This window comes from Helicoverpa zea, chromosome 12, assembly GCF_022581195.2.
Source record: "Helicoverpa zea isolate HzStark_Cry1AcR chromosome 12, ilHelZeax1.1, whole genome shotgun sequence".
NCBI classification, from domain to species: domain Eukaryota; kingdom Metazoa; phylum Arthropoda; class Insecta; order Lepidoptera; family Noctuidae; genus Helicoverpa; species Helicoverpa zea.
This window is the reverse complement of record NC_061463.1, coordinates 12,339,586-12,361,882: the sequence shown is the minus strand read 5'-3', so window position 1 is coordinate 12,361,882 and position 22,297 is coordinate 12,339,586. Positions and strand designations below refer to the sequence as shown.

At 39.7% G+C, this 22,297-nt stretch overlaps 1 protein-coding gene across 1 annotated transcript in view; it reads right to left on the bottom strand.

Moving 5' to 3' along the window:
• Positions 1 to 22,297, bottom strand: part of LOC124634970 (serine/threonine-protein kinase SMG1) — a 144,550-nt gene that overhangs the window by 17,375 nt on the left and 104,878 nt on the right. The window contains exons 2-4 of the mRNA XM_047170673.1: positions 5,476 to 5,699; positions 1,744 to 3,076; positions 1,434 to 1,673 (exon numbers count right to left, since the gene is read on the bottom strand). Coding sequence (XP_047026629.1) covers positions 1,434 to 1,673; positions 1,744 to 3,076; positions 5,476 to 5,699 — 1,797 coding nt within the window. The remainder of the gene's footprint in view (positions 1 to 1,433; positions 1,674 to 1,743; positions 3,077 to 5,475; positions 5,700 to 22,297) is intronic.

Here is a 22,297-nt window from a genome sequence, read left to right as displayed (position 1 = left end):
TTAAATGAAGAATAATAACACCTCTCGTTAAAGAATTTAAACCATTGTTTGTTTGTATGTATGTCTGTATGAATGCGTGTATATTTTTCAGTAAGCTTGAATTTAATGTGTTGGTATTAATGTAGGATATATATGTGTATATCTTTTTATTGTGTGAATGTATATGTATGATTATGATGTTTGTAAGTATAATGTATTTTAAGACTAATTCTAGATACCGGAGGCAGATTGCAATGATCATCGAAGTATAGACAAGAGACATGAGCATACGTAAAAGAGTCAGTCATGCAATCTTCATACCAAGTTCCTGGAGACATTTTTCCGACTTAATTAGTATTTGCTTGTCACCGTCCCTTTTGCGAAGAAAGATGTTTCCGTTGCTGGTCCAGCAGAAAGCGAAGTGATTGTTTTTGGAAAATTGTCGTGCCATGTGAAAAAGCTTTTTGGAGCTGGCCGGTAGTAGTTCAGCTACATAGACCGGTTGTCGCTTGCCGGGAATGCCGATTTGTTCAGTGTTCAATTTGTTTTCCATTATATCTATATTTTTATTGTATGCCCGGACGGCCGATATTAGCTTTTGCTTGGTATTCACTGTCGTAAATTCCGCTATAATTGGGCGAGCGGTGCCGGCCTGGGTGGGTTTACCGGGGAGACGGTATATATCCCTGAGTTCAGGTTTTGTGATAGGAACTCCAACTAACTTCCCAATGTTGCAAACGGTTTGTACAAGGTCACTTGAATTCTCGTTATTAGACTGAGGTATGTTGCGAATTTCCATGCCGGCTGAGCGAGATTTCAGTTGGAGATCAACAATCTTTTTTTCTAGAGATTCTATGTAGGAACGTTGTTCTTGCCTTTCCTTTTTAAGCGACTCAACTTCCTTTCTTAATTCTTCGAAATTTTTATTCATAAAAGAGATGGCGCGCTCAATCTCAGTGTTTGACTTACAGATTTCTGCATTTGAATCCTGAATCTTAGAATTTTGTATTTTAATCTCCCGTATTTCAGTCACTAATTTTGCCAAAATGTCGGTTTGAACTTCCAATTTCGTAGAGAGATTAGTGTCTTCGTGTGTTCCCCGATTAAAGTAATCCTTACTTTCTGGTGAATTTCCTGGTCTTAGACGTTTGGGTCTGCTCGTCACATGTTCGCTAGCTGCCGTGATGTCCGGTTCTGATTGTGTATCAATCAGTTTGCCGACGACATAAAAAAAATAAGCTCTAATTCTTCAGCTAGCATGGAATTGATGTTGTACGATGTTTTTAGTCAATTCTATGACTCGTTATATGTCCAGGTTACAAAAAATGGCATATATTATACCTGGTGAAATAATAACCATTTTACCCTGTCCAATTTCTGCCTGTATTTTTTCCTATCTTTACGATAATATATGTTTGCCCGTCTTAACGATGTAAATATGCTTGACCACTTACCGACATATGCATAGACTCGCTAATATGATCAATCTTCCTCCACGCAGGGGGGATGGGTATAGCCAGATGATCAGCCAGCTCTCTAGCGCGCAGCTCCACGGCCGCAAACAGCCCGTTGAAGCCCATCAGCAGCATGCGCCCGGCTGATTGACCTTCAGCTTCTGATGTTGATGCTGAGAGGAGGGCTTCGTAGCGAGCTCGGACCTCTGCGGCTAGGAGGGGGGCACCACTCGCTGGAGACTGAAAATATAAACGAGAAAGTTTGATCATGTTGTATAGTGTATAAAAAGATGATGATTAAGACACCTACCTCCATATCCATAACCAAGTATCTAAGGTGCATCTCCAACTGCGTCAGAAGTTCGTTGAGAGGCACCGGCGAGTTCATGATGACAGCGTTCAGCTCATTGATCATCAGCAGCACCGACGGGTCTTCAGAGTGCACCTTCTTCAACGCCTCGGGTAATATGATGGTGCTGAAGTTGTAGTTCAGCTGTACTAAGTCGGCTAGTAGCAGGTTCGTGTTCCGGACGCATTCCACGGCGACCGGCATGGCGGCGTCTTCAGCCGATGCTGATTGTAGCGGCAGTAACGAGAGGAGCTCTACTGCCTGCATGGATAAAGCACTCATATCATCCAAGAACCATTCGCCTTCTCTAGATGTCAAGTCCACAAGGCAGTCCCCTGCACTCTGAGCTCCATTCTCCAACATCAAGTATCTCCTGTTCAGGTTGCAAAGCATGCCAATTACCACACACTCTAATGCGGCTCCTGCACCTTCTTCAGTCCTCACCCAGTTGCTTATGTTAGTCTTCGCCTCTCTGTAGGCTTCCTGGGCCAAAGCTAATGCATCAGGACCACCTTCCAACTGCAGTCTCTCTATAGCCTTGTTCAAGTTAGCGTTGGCTTCAGCATTCATGTTTTGTAAGCGGTAATTGTAATTAATGATCTGTTGTGATGTGTCATCCTTGTTGTTGTCGACGCTGATCTGTGCCGTCACTTGGCTGGCCACTTCTCGGCACACCTCGGGAGACTTGCTCTCGAGCGCGGCGGCGAGGCACTTCCTGAACATCACGACGCGGTGGTACTCCGTGTGGCTCTGCGGGTAGTACTGCGACACCGCCACGTATTGCGACAGCAGCTCCAGGCACGATCTCACGAGATGATGTGTCTGCTTCATGCTCTGGTACAGTTCCGTCTCAGCTTGTTCACACTGAGACAACATGGCGCCCTGTCCAGCATTCGTCAAAAACTCTTTTATATGTTCGAATATCGGTTGCTCCTCCTCGTCGTCGGATCCGGAGAATTCTTGGACCCACGCCATGAGTTGTGGCCCATTGATTGCTTCGGTCGTACTCGCGAAACTTTCGATCTGAGTATCGAAATCCTTCAGTATCTTCACTAACATTTTCATGGAGTCCTCCACAGCGTTCTTGGCTTGTTTGTAAGACGTGTATTTCTGAGAAATGGCGTATAGTGGATGATTGTTAAGATTAGGTCCGTAAGCTTCTATTTCCTTGATCAGTGCCATCTGCTGGTGACAGTCTTGCAGTCTAGTTTCCACTGACTTCAACTCATCGTTCTCTTTGAGCCAGTCTTCTGCACATTGCTTTATATCGGGTAGCACGGCCAGAAATTGTTCGCTGAAACAAATATCGGGCAATGAATAAACACTTCGGGCGGTTATTAATATTAAACGAGGCATATTGAACGCGTACAATTAATAATTCAGAGAAAACGGGAAGCGTGTTACGTTGACTCGTCTTTTAGTTGAACACGAATAGAATTGACGGGAAACAGTAGATGGTGAACATGAGTATTACGCGGAAACATGTGTAGCACTCAAAGAAAGAGATGTTATAGAATGTTTTGTATTCTTTGTGAGAATTTCTGTATTAAAACATGTACGTAGTGTTGTTATTGCGCGGTGATAAATGACCCCGAGAGAATTGAAACGTGAGCAATTCGTCTAGCTGTAAAGACGGAATAGTTCAAGGTCGTCCATGCATCAAGGATCTAAGTAATTAAGCCGGCCACTAACGGGCACATTAGTAGCGACGAAACGCTATCGTGTCGGATTAATATGAGACTAATAAATAGCTGCTACACTAACGACACGATTTAAATACATTTCGTATCTGTGGCAATTTGCTATTTCGTTAATGTTTACATATTTATGAGACATTTACTAATGAACTGTAATTACTGTTCGAGGTGATTTAATTCCACTCCCACATTATTTTGATTGGAGAAATGCTTCGGGAGAATTTTCTTTACAAAGTAACGTTAAATTCTAAATGGAAGACAAAATATGGTTACATATTCTTTATTAAATTAGTAGGGAACTGCTAATGTACTGTTACTCTGCTTTGATAACACCGAACCCATGATGAATTTGTAATTTCCTTTCTGATGTATCTGTTACGTTAAATTAAATTATATAAAATTCCAAATAGCAATACTTCTTTAGCCAAATAGCGCAATAAATTTGTTTTGATTGAATAATAACGATATATCTGTTTTGACGGGCCAGTGAGCTATAATGTTGTTCATTCATCATAAACAATAGACTACACAAATATTGACGGCCTGTGTATCGGTGGCCTCGATCATATTTATCGCTTTGTGCCCGATGGGTTTCAGTTTATTAGTGAGTCACTTTTAAACTCATTTTATAAATAGAGACGGGAGATATCGGCATTTCAGGGCTTCGAAGAAAATGAATATTAAAAAGCTGGATATTTCTTGTAGCTAGTCTTGTCGGCGATGGTCGATAGCCAATCATTTACTTCGTGGAACGATGGTTATTATGATAATTTATAGCCATCATTCCGATTGAGGGATTGAAATGAATAGTGGTCGTTCTTTTAGACTTCACTACTTTTAATATAGCATGGAAAGGGAGATACAAGAAGTAAAAGATTTTATTTGTTATGTTATGTGTATTCTAATTTGTGTTAAAAAAAAAAGATTTTGTTTGATTTTGTTTTGTAGTAATTACACCAGATCTATCAGTATTTACTTTTACTATGTATCGAAACCGTGAATGACACATCTTTAACGCCAATATAAATAGACGCATACTGAGCGCACAGCGGCCACACCATAGATAATGATAGTACATTTGACTGTAAAACGTAAATCTACGATGAGCATCGTACACACGACGTAACAAAGGCGATGCAACCCGCGCGGCAAACATATAGCGTACATAGGTCTTGTATTGTGAGGCGTCTTTATGAGGCGAACCTGATAATGGCTTAAGACTGGATAGTGTGAATAGAGAGCAGCGAACACAAAGGTTCCGAGATTACTGATAACTTTGATGTTATTTTGGACTTTAGTAGTTTTTGGAGTGATAGAGTAACCTTACCTAACAGAATAATAATTTAACAACTTCAAATAAATCTAGCAAAAAAAAAGCTAAAAATCATGAATTTGGAATGAGAGCATCAGTTCACACTGTAGCCTTAATATCGGGTCTCTTATACAAGCTGTTGATTTGCATGCGTGCCATAGTCAAGGACGTAATTATACTAATGATTCTCAACCCAAATCAACAAAAAAATTGGTACGAAAATTTTTGATTTTAATTTTTTTCCCGAAATTCGTCAACGTCACCTACCCGTTTTCAAACTCGGCGCGTATGTTACTGGCCTCAAAACCGTGCTCCTCCCTCACACAAACGCAAACACAAAGCATACGCAACGGTTATTCATTAATTTCATTCATAAAATTGGATTAGTTCTGAAATACTACGACATAATAATGACAAAAAAAGCAGTGCATATTAGCTATTTTCCGTCTACTTTAATTCCAATCGATTATTTACGTATTTTATGTCCTCCTCCTGAAGTATGGCACAAATGCAAATCAACACCTTGTATACATTGGTAATTTGGTCAAAATCCAAAACTGTTTTCAGGAGATCATTCATTAATTGATGCTCAGTTGAAGGCGATCAGTTCACCCCTATGCACACTCAGCATTAATCGAGGAACTCCCAGTTTGATACTTTAAACATTGCACAGTAAATACTCACGTGACTTCATTAAAGTGATGCTTCAACTCGTGCGCTCTGACAGCCATCATGGCGACGGCTGCGCGTACGTCGCGCGCGGTGGTGCGACGCTTGCCCCCTCCACCGGCGGCTCCGCCCCACTCCACCAGCGGGTCGTATACGAAGGCTTCGAGGAGTGTCAGTAGTGTCTCGCGGCCGCGTCTCATTGTGCGGAGGACGTGCTCGCAGGCGAGGCGGAATATACCCTGGAAAGATGAGGAGGATTAGTTGAGCAAAATAACTATAGGAACACATAGGAAGTAGTATCAGGTGGACGTTTTGGCGGCTGTCCTTTGTTTTGAAAGTTAGAAAAGCGCTGATTTATCAGCCTAATTTGAATCGTTCATTCAAATTAGGCTTAGAACTTAGGGTTAGAACTTTTCTTTGAACTTTTTTGAGTTTGAGATAGGTGTTGCAAACCTATGGTGATGGAAAAATACATTGTTTAACATTGATTTCAAGTAAATTCCACTGGCTTCCTAAGACCTTATGTAATCTGTAAACAGGTCAATCAAAGGCTCATCTGATCTTAACGTTTGGTTGATGTAGCTTAACGCTATAAGGACTTGGTAATGAAATAGCAAGCAAATCAAATCCTTAAACTAGTCTCAACAATCTAGTTTCACAACAAATGCAATAGGTAATTCGCGGTAGTAATAACCTTTCAGTGTTAGCCCGCGGCCGCCTAGTTTGACCCAATTCACTCGTCGCCTCTTAGCGAGACATAAATACCTAATCAAATACAATTCGGTTCCATTTTAAATCAGTAAATAGAATATAATAGTCATTTACCGGTTTAATACACCTGATAATTAGGCAAAATTTCAGCACAAACATGTGTGTATTTGTAGCATTGTTTACTTTCAATTAAAATTGTAATTAGTGCTCACAGGAAGGTAATTTGGTGCGTAATTTGAAATCCCCGGATAACATTAGAACGCGTATTTCAATCCTATTGTAGTAAGTTTGACATAGTGGTTAGTAGTTCTAGATTCGGTTAACGTAATGCGTGTGAGACGCTTCGTAGTAACTTGTTATGAGTTCTCCTTGTTGAACTGATTATACATGTTATAACTTAGTTGCGTAATGTGCTGCAGTTACATGAAGATGGAAAATGTATGAGTTATATGCTGTATTGCGAAATTAGTTGTGGTTAGGAAGTGTATAGAATATCTTGTTTGGTTTTTCACGAGGAATTTCATCGACAAATGTATCCTTAAGCCATGGCACATTGTTTTATGTTGTGTAAAACTATGTCACTATGGATAAAAAAATACTAATTTTCAAAGCCTAGCTCCCAGTTATTAAGTGCACTATGCACTATAGACTTGCATTGCATATTTAAGGGCGCGCGTCGCACAGAATGCAAGTGCTTACAAAGGCGCACTCATTCCGCCCCGAATATACCAGATTCTGGAGAAGCATACTGCTGCATATTTAACGTGGCTGTAGGAGCTGTTGATGAAGGCTTTTTGTGCATGCGTACTTGAGAAAAGTCCTGTTAGACTGGAAACCGACCCCAATATATAGCTGGAAAAAGGCTGGGCAGATGATACTTGGGAAAAGTAAAACTAAGACTGCCAACCATGGTTACCTAATTACAGCAACATATAAATAAAACTTCTTTTACAGATTTTATCGCGGTTATATTAATATTATTTAATGCTGTTTTAATCACGTTTCGGATCCTTTACAGCATCCATGGTCACGGGCAGACAGCTGCATAAGTAAAGTGCTGATATATTTCCAATACGAACTTATGAATAACCTCAGTAATAGCAATGTTATCACTACGAAATAACTTATATTCGTCCAGACACGTTTTTGTTGAACTTCGCGTCGAAGTCAAGGTAATCGCTGTTCAGGACTATATTACTAGCAGTTAGGAGTTAGGACTAAATCTATGTATTATATGTACTGTGTATTACGCACATAAATTGCTTTATGAGCTTTTGTTACAGTGTTATTTAAGTTTGAATCGACATTACAGATGGTATATTGTTATAGTTTAAATTGTAGGAATATTGCACAGAACATAATATGTTGTACACATATTATGTGTTAGTTGCAACATATCAGTTTAGGCTTTCATTTTGCATTTATTCTGGCAAGTTAAACATATGAAATTCTTATCTAAATACCAATCAAGAACATATAAAGCTATAAATAAACGACTGCTAAAATCGTAATAGAATTCCCCAACAGACTCACAATTTACAACAAGTGTGACTCCAAACAGTTTGCTTTTTCTCTAAACATTTTCACTACCATCCATTCAGATTCTACTGCGACGAGAAGTATCTATCCTGCGCTACGCTAAAGGCGTAGCCTGAATACTTAATGTAAAACAAGTACTGGGATACCAAATGAAATGAATAAATACATTATCCAGTACATACAATAAATATTTACAGGAACACTGAAATACAAAGCTGTAAATCGAATCCGACTAACAAAGACAGACCTAACGATTGCAACATGATAACTCGTAGCCACGTAGCGGTGCTACGAGTTACGGCGTAGCAGCGTCGCGCCATAGCAGCGTAGACTTGTAGCCTTGGATCTTAGTAAGTTGGGACGATATGGCAAGAATGGTATTAAAAGAATTTTACTGCCTAAACTTTGATGCTACTATCTTACGTCGTCAGAATATTAACGACTGCCGGTTGAGATTTTTCCCGGGGGCTGGTGGTATGCGTAGGCATTTTCTTGGCTTGATACAAAAACGATAAAAACAGTTTCGAGTTTCGTTTTTCGCGTTGGCTGATGCAGCTAGCAGATTATAAGAGGATGATGACATAATATGGAATGGCCTTATACAATAAAGCAAAAAATTTACAAGGTTTTCAAAATCTAATGGTGTCGGGTATGTCATATCCAGTGATTTGTATGGTCTAAGTAGGTCGTCTATCGGTAATACAAGTGGAGTGGTCTCGGCGTCAGGTTACGTCGACACTACCCGAGACTGTCGCTTGTTGCACTCATGTACTTGCACTGTTTATATGTTTGCTTATTTATTTGATGATGTGAGAATACTCTCGAGTATTCCCAAGGGAAGCACATCAAACGAACAATTAAAAAAATATGTCCTACATAGCGATGTAAATTATAAGCCAAAAAAATCCAATTCCAGTGCTCTGTTTCAGTATATTTATTTATCGAAAATACCTACGTACAAAAGTGATTAATAACATACATAACGCTACCGTCGGCCTACATACATATTGTATGAGTACGCCATATTTTGTTGAATATTATTCACATTGAGCCGGCCCCGAGCGACTTCATCTAAATAAATACATTAATGACGAACACCCAATTACAAGTTAGTGTCACATAACGTGTCAATGTGTGACACTCACTAACCTATGTACTTGCGCATGAATATGGATTTTAAATTAATGGAGCACTAATCCTACGTTAGGTAACGAGATTAGTTTAATTTGTAACGATCATTTTCATACAGTCAAATTGAGCATAAAAATTATAGTTTGCAATGTTGTGAAAAGATTTAGTTTTTGTATTTTTAATAGACCGCAAAAGGAAATAATATTTATCAGGAGATTCTGTATTCATGTTTTCTGATAACCATATACATCTTCTTCAATGTATGTTTGTATGTAAACACGAAATACTCCATGACCGATGCTTTTTTATGGCGCATCAAAGTTGTGAGCGCGACTTGCCCTCGCAATACAAACATTACGACATGGCAGGTGAGAGGGTAGGCTGAGTACATTACTCCATACATATCTGGCAGTGACGAGGGACCGGCACAGTGCCTGACACGGGGACTGACACAGTGAAGTGTGTATCATATGGTTACGGAAATGTAAAAAGGTGTTACTTTTCCTTTTTTGGTTAAGATAATTTAGAGTATAGACCTTTGTGTTTGTAGAAGTTTCATTTTATATAGGTTGAATGATTTTTAACTCTTAAAATACTATCGGGGTCAACAACTTCTTGTCTAAGATCGGGTACAGACTTAATTCTAGAAGACAATAGAATAGGATTTCAACAACAGTTGATTCACTAAAGATTCATCTCTATACCCAATACTTTCGCAGTTTTTTCTAGCAATATTACATGATTTAATATTCTGAAATACAACATGTGAGTAAGGTAGGAAGGACAGTCATCAGTCGTACCCGGGTTGGTAACGTGCGGCCGGGGACAAGCGGGACACGCCGGTCGACACAGAGCGACACTTCGCAGGACAACAGACGTTCACACGCACAACTTACATGTTAATAATATATACGTGGAAGAATAGCTAGATACACTTTCAAGCTCGTCTTACATGATTTTTTTTAGAAAGTAAATAAAAAGTTACAAGGCTATATCCTGCTTGAATGACTGGCTAAACACGCATTTAATATTGTAGGCAACCGATTTAGCTTCTCGAGTGATACAAGTGTGTATTTTTAGATTCACCGCAATTTTAAGTAACTAAAATTAAACTAGGAACTTCATCATGATAGCAAAAAGCACGAAAAATAAATATCATATTTTCAAGAAGAGGGAAATTAGGTACATTCAGTAAGAGCAAGAACTTTGTCCGTAGTTGTTAAGTCGCCAAATACCAATGTACCGTTGACTTTACACGCTGAAATGTGTAGTTCAGTAGAATTTCCTCACTGAAATGCTTTAGATTAAATTTCTCTTGTAAGGTTAATATTTGAAATGTGAAAACGCAGCTAAATAATTAACTAGGGCGAGCGTACGCAGCCGGAGCAAGTTTGTCTTGTGTCGAACTAAGTTTATTTCGACATTGTTTAAGATATTGCTCACCACCTACTTATGTGTAAGGCTGTGTACTCACTACGAGCGGTTAGACATGTAAGTTATATTAAAAACTATATTGAAGTTCAATAACTTTCAACAATAAAAATAGTAATACTTATTTGGAAATAAAATAAATTCGTCTACGATAACAATCGCCAGACTAAAATAAACTAACGAATTCCTAAACGTGTGATTAACTAATCACTATTTAACATCAATATAACACACGAATACCAGTACATAGTCGTGTGAGCACAATTAAGGGAGCTAATTACCGGTCAAAGGCACGCCGCCATGTTTTATTCAAGCGGCTCGCCTTTGTAAGAATGTTTGCGCCCTTTGAGACTGATGATATCTATTTGCATATGGTTATAATATTGGAGTACTCAGATCTGTATATAATGTGGTACAGGTAGTTAGAGTTTTGGTTATGTTTAATGTTAGAGATTTAGAACTATTAAGAATACAAATCGTTATTAAAGTTGAACAGCTTTGATTTTGGAAAACCCATATTGTTTCATGTAAAATCCGGATTTAAAACTCAATTAAAATGTTGCCCGTCCGATGTGTATTTATTTCGTATTAATAAAAAAAATTATCCCTTTTCCTATGACTATTAAGAAAACTACACCAACTTCTCAGTACTCCAGACGAATTAACCCATTATACATCTACAAGTTGTCTGATCGTGGTGAAGACAAGTCAAGTGCGAGTCGGTAAGCAGTTGGCGTTAGTTTTTAACTCGGGGCTCCGGACACTTCATTAAAAGTTGTGCGGCGCGTTCAAAAATATCTCGCCTCGAGATATTGCCCCAATTCCGGCAGACGCTGATGAATCGCGAGCTCTCTGATATAAGAAGAATTATACTGTGATTTCGTGATGGGGGCGAACAAAAATATATTTAAGGAAAAAGGGATTTTTTAAATTGGTTGGTAGTATTTGAAAAGTATTTAACATGTATAAATTGTGCGGAAAAACTAGAGTAGCAAATTCTACAGAAAAAATAATTCTAAAAAATAATATTACGCTGTAATCGTCCCTTCATATTACTCGTAACTCAAACACGAACTGGAATCCACAAAGGAAATTGAAAGTTTTCTTGTTCTGAGATTTTCTATTCCAAGATTAAACCAGTTTCAAGCACCGAATGAAATAAAATGCCCAACTTTCACACTATGTCACGGAAACCTGAAATTACTTGCACTTGAGTTGCATTATTGCACACAATGGCTCATTTCAAGGCAGATTTTTGCTATCGTATCTACCATATAACAGATTCAAAGTATCAACTTGAGAATTATTAAGGATCTTACTCACATATAAAAGGTTAAAAGACAATATTATGAAGGTTAAAGTTCTAAAGACATGAAATATTAATGAGAAGTTAAGTTTGTCGAAAGCTCCTCTGAGCGAGGGTCGCAGTCACGATGCAATATTCATATAATCTGCCACCAGCTAATAATCACAGAGAGAGACAATTTTGTCGCAAACTGATGCTCGAATAAAACGCACAATTATGCAGATTAATTCCAATAAGGATATTTTTCTTCTTCTATATAAAATGCGGGTCATTAGGAGCAATAAATCAAGCGTCGATTCATTTCCTTCGTGAAAGGTTTTTGCAAAGTTTAGACTTCATTGTGTAACTGGAACCTTTGGGGTTATAAATAATTTTTGCTCTCTAATTTTTCACCTAGATATTAAGTATTAAAAGTTAAGGTAACTAAAAAAAAATGGTTTTGGGAAGTTAACACTGAAATACAACAGCTATAGAACACAAGTTACTTGTATTTCCCTACACACATATGTCCTCAAATACCTTCGCAGTAACATTCAGTAGGTTAGTAACAAATGGGTGAATGATGAGTTACTGTCGCGTGTCACACACGCACGCGGGGACTTTGTCTTCAGCTGTCACATCATATGAGGAAATTATATCGCATGTGAATTCAATACTGTTTGACAGGCTTCAAATTGATAAATGTGACATATCTGACTTGATATTCTTCTCTATATTTAGGCCATGTGACTAATGAAAGAAACTCTGGCTTTAGTTGCTTGCATTGACAAGCAAATATTAAATAAATTATGTGCTTTAAGTTTTTATGGTAATTTAAGTTAAGAAAAACTTAGAAAACAATGATTTCGATAAAAAACCTTATCTTAATTGCCATTTTATCGTGCACTATATCTCGTGAGATTTGAACGAGATCCAATTTATCGAAAGCAATATAACGCCTATTAAGGTTCAAAATAAACTTCAAAAACTTGGATTAAATTGGAAATTAATTCTACGAAGATACAACTCGTTAGGATTTCTATGTAAAAGCGTGTTCGTGTAAAATTGATTTGATTAGGATTATACATTCCGTTGACTCGGCCTTTCATTAAAAAGGAACCTTTCAATTTATTGGAAGATTCAATGAAAGCTGTTTGTAGGATTCGGTTGAAAACATGGCAAATAACAAATATGCCATTGAGTTTCAAGTATGTATTTTTCTATAGAAATAGAAATGTAGGTATTAAATAACACGTACATCTAATCATTATTCAAATAAGCATGCTACGCGAATAGTTTATATAGCTGTAGTTATGAATAAAAAAGTGTTAGACATCAATGTGGAAAACTTACGAATTTAGATTATATTCAAGAGTTCAAAGATATATCTGTCAGAAAGAGGATCAAAAGCGATTTAGATCATGAACGATTAGGATTTGTTTTTGAAACCAATAAATATCTTTGTCTTTAAATGACTCTAGAATTGGAGTAACATTGAAGACTTGTGACAAGTCCCTCCGCTTGTTCTCAAGATAATCAACATCTTATTTATTTGAAATGAAGTTGGTTGACAAGATACATTTTAAGAAAATTCATAAATTATAAATATAGAAGAAGAAAATGTTTAACCGCAGCTAACAGAATAAACAGAATATGAGTATATTCTGTTTCTACTATTCTCTACCATATTCTAAGGAACATTTAGCGTATTTCACAGCAATAAGGCACAATATATCTTTGAAGACATTAACTTGTCTACAGCCATCATTCAAGCACTTAGACAGCACACGATATATAGCGCGTCATGTATTTGAAGGCGCACTTTGAGCGTGTCGCCGACGACGTTATAAGTAACATTCCTTGCACCGCGTCACAGCCTCATTATAAGTGACAGCCTACCAATACCACAGCAAACGTGCTACAATTTGAGCGTGTCACCGACGACGTTATAAGCAACGTTCCTTGCACCGCGTCACAGCCTCATTATAAGTGACAGCCTACCAATACCACAGCAAACGTGCTACAATTTGAGCGTGTCACCGACGACGTTATAAGCAACGTTCCTTGCACCGCGTCACAGCCTCATTATAAGTGACAGCCTACCAATACCACAGCAAACGTGCTACAATTTGAGCGTGTCACCGACGACGTTATAAGCAACGTTCCTTGCACCGCGTCACAGCCTCATTATAAGTGACAGCCTACCAATACCACAGCAAACGTGCTACAATTTGAGCGTGTCACCGACGACGTTATAAGCAACGTTCCTTGCACCGCGTCACAGCCTCATTATAAGTGACAGCCTACCAATACCACAGCAAACGTGCTACAATTTGAGCGTGTCACCGACGACGTTATAAGCAACGTTCCTTGCACCGCGTCACAGCCTCATTATAAGTGACAGCCTACCAATACCACAGCAAACGTGCTACAATTTGAGCGTGTCACCGACGACGTTATAAGCAACGTTCCTTGCACCGCGTCACAGCCTCATTATAAGTGACAGCCTACCAATACCACAGCAAACGTGCTACAATTTGAGCGTGTCACCGACGACGTTATAAGCAACGTTCCTTGCACCGCGTCACAGCCTCATTATAAGTGACAGCCTACCAATACCACAGCAAACGTGCTACAATTTGAGCGTGTCACCGACGACGTTATAAGCAACGTTCCTTGCACCGCGTCACAGCCTCATTATAAGTGACAGCCTACCAATACCACAGCAAACGTGCTACAATTTGAGCGTGTCACCGACGACGTTATAAGCAACGTTCCTTGCACCGCGTCACAGCCTCATTATAAGTGACAGCCTACCAATACCACAGCAAACGTGCTACAATTTGAGCGTGTCACCGACGACGTTATAAGCAACGTTCCTTGCACCGCGTCACAGCCTCATTATAAGTGACAGCCTACCAATACCACAGCAAACGTGCTACAATTTGAGCGTGTCACCGACGACGTTATAAGCAACGTTCCTTGCACCGCGTCACAGCCTCATTATAAGTGACAGCCTACCAATACCACAGCAAACGTGCTACAATTTGAGCGTGTCACCGACGACGTTATAAGCAACGTTCCTTGCACCGCGTCACAGCCTCATTATAAGTGACAGCCTACCAATACCACAGCAAACGTGCTACAATTTGAGCGTGTCACCGACGACGTTATAAGCAACGTTCCTTGCACCGCGTCACAGCCTCATTATAAGTGACAGCCTACCAATACCACAGCAAACGTGCTACAATTTGAGCGTGTCACCGACGACGTTATAAGCAACGTTCCTTGCACCGCGTCACAGCCTCATTATAAGTGACAGCCTACCAATACCACAGCAAACGTGCTACAATTTGAGCGTGTCACCGACGACGTTATAAGCAACGTTCCTTGCACCGCGTCACAGCCTCATTATAAGTGACAGCCTACCAATACCACAGCAAACGTGCTACAATTTGAGCGTGTCACCGACGACGTTATAAGCAACGTTCCTTGCACCGCGTCACAGCCTCATTATAAGTGACAGCCTACCAATACCACAGCAAACGTGCTACAATTTGAGCGTGTCACCGACGACGTTATAAGCAACGTTCCTTGCACCGCGTCACAGCCTCATTATAAGTGACAGCCTACCAATACCACAGCAAACGTGCTACAATTTGAGCGTGTCACCGACGACGTTATAAGCAACGTTCCTTGCACCGCGTCACAGCCTCATTATAAGTGACAGCCTACCAATACCACAGCAAACGTGCTACAATTTGAGCGTGTCACCGACGACGTTATAAGCAACGTTCCTTGCACCGCGTCACAGCCTCATTATAAGTGACAGCCTACCAATACCACAGCAAACGTGCTACAATTTGAGCGTGTCACCGACGACGTTATAAGCAACGTTCCTTGCACCGCGTCACAGCCTCATTATAAGTGACAGCCTACCAATACCACAGCAAACGTGCTACAATTTGAGCGTGTCACCGACGACGTTATAAGCAACGTTCCTTGCACCGCGTCACAGCCTCATTATAAGTGACAGCCTACCAATACCACAGCAAACGTGCTACAATTTGAGCGTGTCACCGACGACGTTATAAGCAACGTTCCTTGCACCGCGTCACAGCCTCATTATAAGTGACAGCCTACCAATACCACAGCAAACGTGCTACAATTTGAGCGTGTCACCGACGACGTTATAAGCAACGTTCCTTGCACCGCGTCACAGCCTCATTATAAGTGACAGCCTACCAATACCACAGCAAACGTGCTACAATTTGAGCGTGTCACCGACGACGTTATAAGCAACGTTCCTTGCACCGCGTCACAGCCTCATTATAAGTGACAGCCTACCAATACCACAGCAAACGTGCTACAATTTGAGCGTGTCACCGACGACGTTATAAGCAACGTTCCTTGCACCGCGTCACAGCCTCATTATAAGTGACAGCCTACCAATACCACAGCAAACGTGCTACAATTTGAGCGTGTCACCGACGACGTTATAAGCAACGTTCCTTGCACCGCGTCACAGCCTCATTATAAGTGACAGCCTACCAATACCACAGCAAACGTGCTACAATTTGAGCGTGTCACCGACGACGTTATAAGCAACGTTCCTTGCACCGCGTCACAGCCTCATTATAAGTGACAGCCTACCAATACCACAGCAAACGTGCTACAATTTGAGCGTGTCACCGACGACGTTATAAGCAACGTTCCTTGCACCGCGTCACAGCCTCATTATAAGTGACAGCCTACCAATACCACAGCAAACGTGCTACAATTTGAGCGTGTCACCGACGACGTTATAAGCAACGTTCCTTGCACCGCGTCACAGCCTCATTATAAGTGACAGCCTACCAATACCACAGCAAACGTGCTACAATTTGAGCGTGTCACCGACGACGTTATAAGCAACGTTCCTTGCACCGCGTCACAGCCTCATTATAAGTGACAGCCTACCAATACCACAGCAAACGTGCTACAATTTGAGCGTGTCACCGACGACGTTATAAGCAACGTTCCTTGCACCGCGTCACAGCCTCATTATAAGTGACAGCCTACCAATACCACAGCAAACGTGCTACAATTTGAGCGTGTCACCGACGACGTTATAAGCAACGTTCCTTGCACCGCGTCACAGCCTCATTATAAGTGACAGCCTACCAATACCACAGCAAACGTGCTACAATTTGAGCGTGTCACCGACGACGTTATAAGCAACGTTCCTTGCACCGCGTCACAGCCTCATTATAAGTGACAGCCTACCAATACCACAGCAAACGTGCTACAATTTGAGCGTGTCACCGACGACGTTATAAGCAACGTTCCTTGCACCGCGTCACAGCCTCATTATAAGTGACAGCCTACCAATACCACAGCAAACGTGCTACAATTTGAGCGTGTCACCGACGACGTTATAAGCAACGTTCCTTGCACCGCGTCACAGCCTCATTATAAGTGACAGCCTACCAATACCACAGCAAACGTGCTACAATTTGAGCGTGTCACCGACGACGTTATAAGCAACGTTCCTTGCACCGCGTCACAGCCTCATTATAAGTGACAGCCTACCAATACCACAGCAAACGTGCTACAATTTGAGCGTGTCACCGACGACGTTATAAGCAACGTTCCTTGCACCGCGTCACAGCCTCATTATAAGTGACAGCCTACCAATACCACAGCAAACGTGCTACAATTTGAGCGTGTCACCGACGACGTTATAAGCAACGTTCCTTGCACCGCGTCACAGCCTCATTATAAGTGACAGCCTACCAATACCACAGCAAACGTGCTACAATTTGAGCGTGTCACCGACGACGTTATAAGCAACGTTCCTTGCACCGCGTCACAGCCTCATTATAAGTGACAGCCTACCAATACCACAGCAAACGTGCTACAATATCCTCCTTTACAAATTACAGTAGTGTCACAGTGTAGATATATTCTCTTGTAAACAGTTGTGAAGCTACCTACTTACGTGCCTAAAAATGTCACTAACATACGCATGTGATACATGACACTCGGTACTGACAGCACTGATAAAAGTTCATCGATGCACATGGGTGTGTGGGTGTTCACAACTGCTTACAAGAGAATATATCTAAACTGTGGTAATATACTGGGTGAGCCAATACCAATTCCAAGTTAAAACCAAGGAATTTCAAACCGAAAAACTTAGTTTAGTTCACTCGGTTAGTCCATCGTTTGAACCAATACATGTCAGTGCTACGCGGCTACATGCTACGAGCGTAGCTACGTCATCGTAGCCCGTAGCAACCGAAGACGGGCTACGGAATTATGTTAGATCTCTTTTAGAATACATAATGGCTGTGCCTTTGAGTTCTATAACTAGGTTTCTGTATGAATTTGGGAAATTCCTTTTGACGTTGTTTGAATCACAGTTTCAGTGAGTTATAGTAGCTTCTCTTAATGCTTGTTTTGATAAGCTATTTTCAGTATTTGTCTATAGTAGGGGAGGCCTAGAAGGGATTTTGGGATTTACTCAAGCGCGGCAGATTAGTATATAGGGAGGTACCTATTACCCCATTTAACACCTCCACCAAGTATAAGCCCTGTATATGCAGCCGCGCGTCTAGAATAAAGGATCAGATTAGTAAAAAAAAAAATATCATCTGACATTCTCCAGCGCGTCAGATTAAGATAGGGTAAGTTAGTTATATGCTAAAAAGTGTATATTCCACTAATCTGACAATTTGCGATTGACGACAAGAAGTAGGAAGGTTACAAACTTGTAAAAAAAAAACGTCATCTTGACTTTCTCGAGCGCGGCTAATTTTTTTTTATTTTGAAGGGAATAATCCAACGTTCACGAAAAATATATAATCTGACGATTCCCGTAAGCCGAAGTAAGGAAAATTAATCGATAAAGTTTAAAGCGTGCAGCTACGTGATGCCGGTATTCTCCTCCCAGGTTTCTATTCCTCTCTCTCTTTTTTCAATTCAATTCATTTGCGATAAGTGTTGGTACATTTTGGGTCTTAAATAATCTACACTAATATTATAAAGCTGAAGAGTTTTTTTGTTTGAACTCGCTAATCTCAGGAAGTCATACATAGTATGCAGATATACTGTTTTTAACGAAGACGATTCATTTTATTGGATACTTTCGTTAAATACGTGTGCCTTCCAGTTGCATTGTTTGTCTATCGTGATACCGAGAAATGCCATTTCGTATACTTCTTGTAATTTATGTCCTCTATAATTACTCTGTATAGTCTTCTTTTTATACAGTCGTGGTGGCCTAGTCATCCGGTTAGACTGGAAGCCGACCCCAACATTGTTGGGAAAAAGGCTAGGCAGATGATGATGAGCCTTATTTTTTTATCTATATGTATTAAATTGAATAAAATTAGTTTTTGTAAGATTTACGCGTAGATATTTCCGTCAAGCCATGTTATTATAGATTCAATTGTATGGTTTATGTCACATGTATATTTATCAATGTCATTATAATTCAATGTAATTATTATAGAAATGTATGTAATGTATGAGCAGATTGGTACACTCCGCCAATAGCAATTTCATACATATCATTGGATAGGCCTTTTTATCTAGAACAACCTTTATTATGACAGCTTTGTTGAAATGTTTGTCCGTTCTGGGATATAGATCAAAAAGTGTGTAAAAGTTAAAACTAAATAATCTATTGATATCTCAAGTTTTAAAGGAATACCAAAGTGCTACAACGTGTATGTCTTGTAAGTACTAAGTACTTGCTGTGCAGATATTGGTGTCCAAGATAAACTTAGACAGTAAATACAAACTTAGAAAAGTTGCATTGGTACTTGCCTGACCTGGAATCGAATCCACATACTTGAGAGGTTGGTTCTTTACCCACTAGGCCACCACGACTTAGATAATGATTATAACAAAATTAAAAAACAAAGACATTGGTGTTAATTTTTCAAAGAAAATTAGGTTACAGTATTGATTATTATTAGTTTTAAAAACTTTCCATTGTCAGATTAAGCGAGTCTCTCCAGATAATCGTCAGATTATAAGATGATTACGTTAAGGGTACATAAATGAACCATATATATCTTAATCTGACGCGCTCGAGTATTTCAAAATGGCGATTTTTTTTTGCAATTTCAAATAATGGCCACGAGTTTAGGTCACGTCTAAATCGTCAGATTATTGCATAAGAGACTTCGTTTTGGTTCACTTAACACCCCTTTTGAAAATCTGTCGCGCTCGATAAAATTATTTTTTTTCCCATTTTTAACCCTTACCTACGACCACCCCCACCATGGAAACAGTCAGATTAATATACGTATGTTTTCAAAATGACGTACGACGTGCATGCTATTAATATCTGACGCGCTCGAGTATGTCCATGCAACTGTTTTTTTTTACATTTTTGAAAGTTTATAGCCGCTCCACCCACCGATGAAAGTGTGTGTATGTCAGGACATTTTTTTCTTCTTATCATCTAAGCTTCGCAATCTAATAGGTCTCATGGACGCTCGAGTCACTCCCGGTTTAGCACCCTTGCCTCCCCTACTACTAGATGTGACCAGTTTTTATAAATATGCTTGATCCGTCACACGTCGGAATCACAATGTTCGCGATCCGCTTTACCGATGCGATCTGCCATTAATCAGATTATGTGAGCCCGTTTTATAATGGTGGGAGGCGAGGTCTGAAAGGGAGCTGATCTAGATACCCATCGTGCTCATTATATGTGCGTCTTTGTGCGACACAAGGCTGAGTCGAGCTGCTGATAACAGCCTAATACGACTTAGTGCTGATATAGCGAATACTGAAGCATATGGAGCCTTAACGTATGTAGATAGATTATGTATACTTATTCATATTCATTTATTTGCATTCCATAATGTACTTAGACTGCCTGCCATGCGTAAACAGTCGTAAAAGTTTGACAAACTAAAAATTTGACAGTTTTCAATAAATAAAAAATTGTTGCCAAATTATTTTGTACTCTTCTATCTCTAGTTGAAAGAAGGTATTCATTTAAAAATAAGTAAAAAGGCGACCAATTGAAAATCAACTGCAAGTTTTATCATCTACTTTCGTGACGACGACGACAAGACGAGAACATGATGTATCTATAACGCGACTGTTTGTCCGTTTGTGTGCTCATAAAGTGCTACATACGAACATTACAGCCGGGTTTATGTCCGTAAGTGTAAAGTTTTAAGTTTCTGGGTCAGCGCCGCTTCTGATTTATTTTAGTATCGAGCCTCTGGGCTATGGCGCTATGGACGCAGTTTGGGGCAGTATTCCGGCTGTTATTATAAACCAGTGTAGAATACCGCGTGTAGTTGTAACCTATGCAAATGTTTTGTTACGTCAACAAATAAATGTAGACTTTGATTTTGAAGAAAGGTATCTCCAGGAGTTGATAGGACACGGAATTATTTTAGTTATAATAAACTATAGATGGAGATAAGGCTATTTCAACAACAGGTTTCAAATCTATCCAAGATACTATGAAAAATATTTTATATTTTTATAATATCATAATGGAAATCGAAAACAAATATCAAGTTTATTGGCTACTATATTGAAACCGCTAATTAATTCGTCCAATATGGTGGCTAGCACCGAAATATAGTTGTGAACAGTTTGGCAGAAACTTCCGAGTAAGTACGTAATATAGGGGATAAGTTGTGGTCAGCCGTGCGCGACGCAAGTAAGGCGGAACATATATAAGTGTTATTCTTGTGTTTGTGTGTTTGTTCGGCTGAGTAATTCCTTGATGAATGAACGACGTAAACGATTGGACTTAGTACGGATGATGTTAACCGCGTCTGCCCGCGTCTGCCCCGCGTGGGGGCCCGTACATCCTTGCTATACTAATTGTATAATGTGATGTATGGAGGAAAATATTTAAGTTTTGTTAGTACCCGTTTTTCATCATCTGCAAAAGTTTTTTTCATCAGGTAAAGTAGGATGTTAATGTGGGTTTGCAAGCTTAACCACCACCTTTCGCTTTATCTTCGAATGATTTTAACATATGTATACACAAATAATGTCATGTTTCTCCTCCACCTAAAAGTTGACTGGTAGAGAACGCCTAAGGCGTTAAGTCCGCTGTTTTTTGTGTAAAATGTGTGCAAAAAGTGTAATAAATAAATACTTAAATCTGTATTAACATTAAAATTCTCGCGACTAGAACACCATAAAACTTAACACCATCCACAAATTGTAGTAATTAATTAATAGCATCGTAGTAATGAATAGTATTTATCGTGATGTTCGCAGCTTGTTATCCGCGACGAGAGACGCGCTAATGAAAACACTCAGAGTATTGTAACTCCATATCTCGGTGCTTAACTTGCGAGTGCTATCGGAAAACCATTGCCAAGTGCGGCTTTAATTGTACTATTGATTAATTTATATTGCCAAGTACGGCGTTAATTGTGTTATTGATTTAATTTGTATTGGGTGTTGGTTCGTCTGTTTTGTTGTATTTTAAAATCTGTTTTGGGTAAGAATTAACAGATCAGCCAGTTATTTGTTTTGACAATAGTACGCAGTAAGACAGCGAAACTAGGACGCCATAAAAAAATGTCGGCTACATGAAAAACCGTTCCATCAATCCAAACCAATCAAAAAGTCAAAATAACAGTACATGTACTATCAAATATTCGATTCATTGCCACAGCGTTGCATAGCATTTAACTACAGCAGTGTCTGTGCGTTGCTATCGAATAGCCCCGCACGCCACTCGCCGCAATTTGAATATGCAAT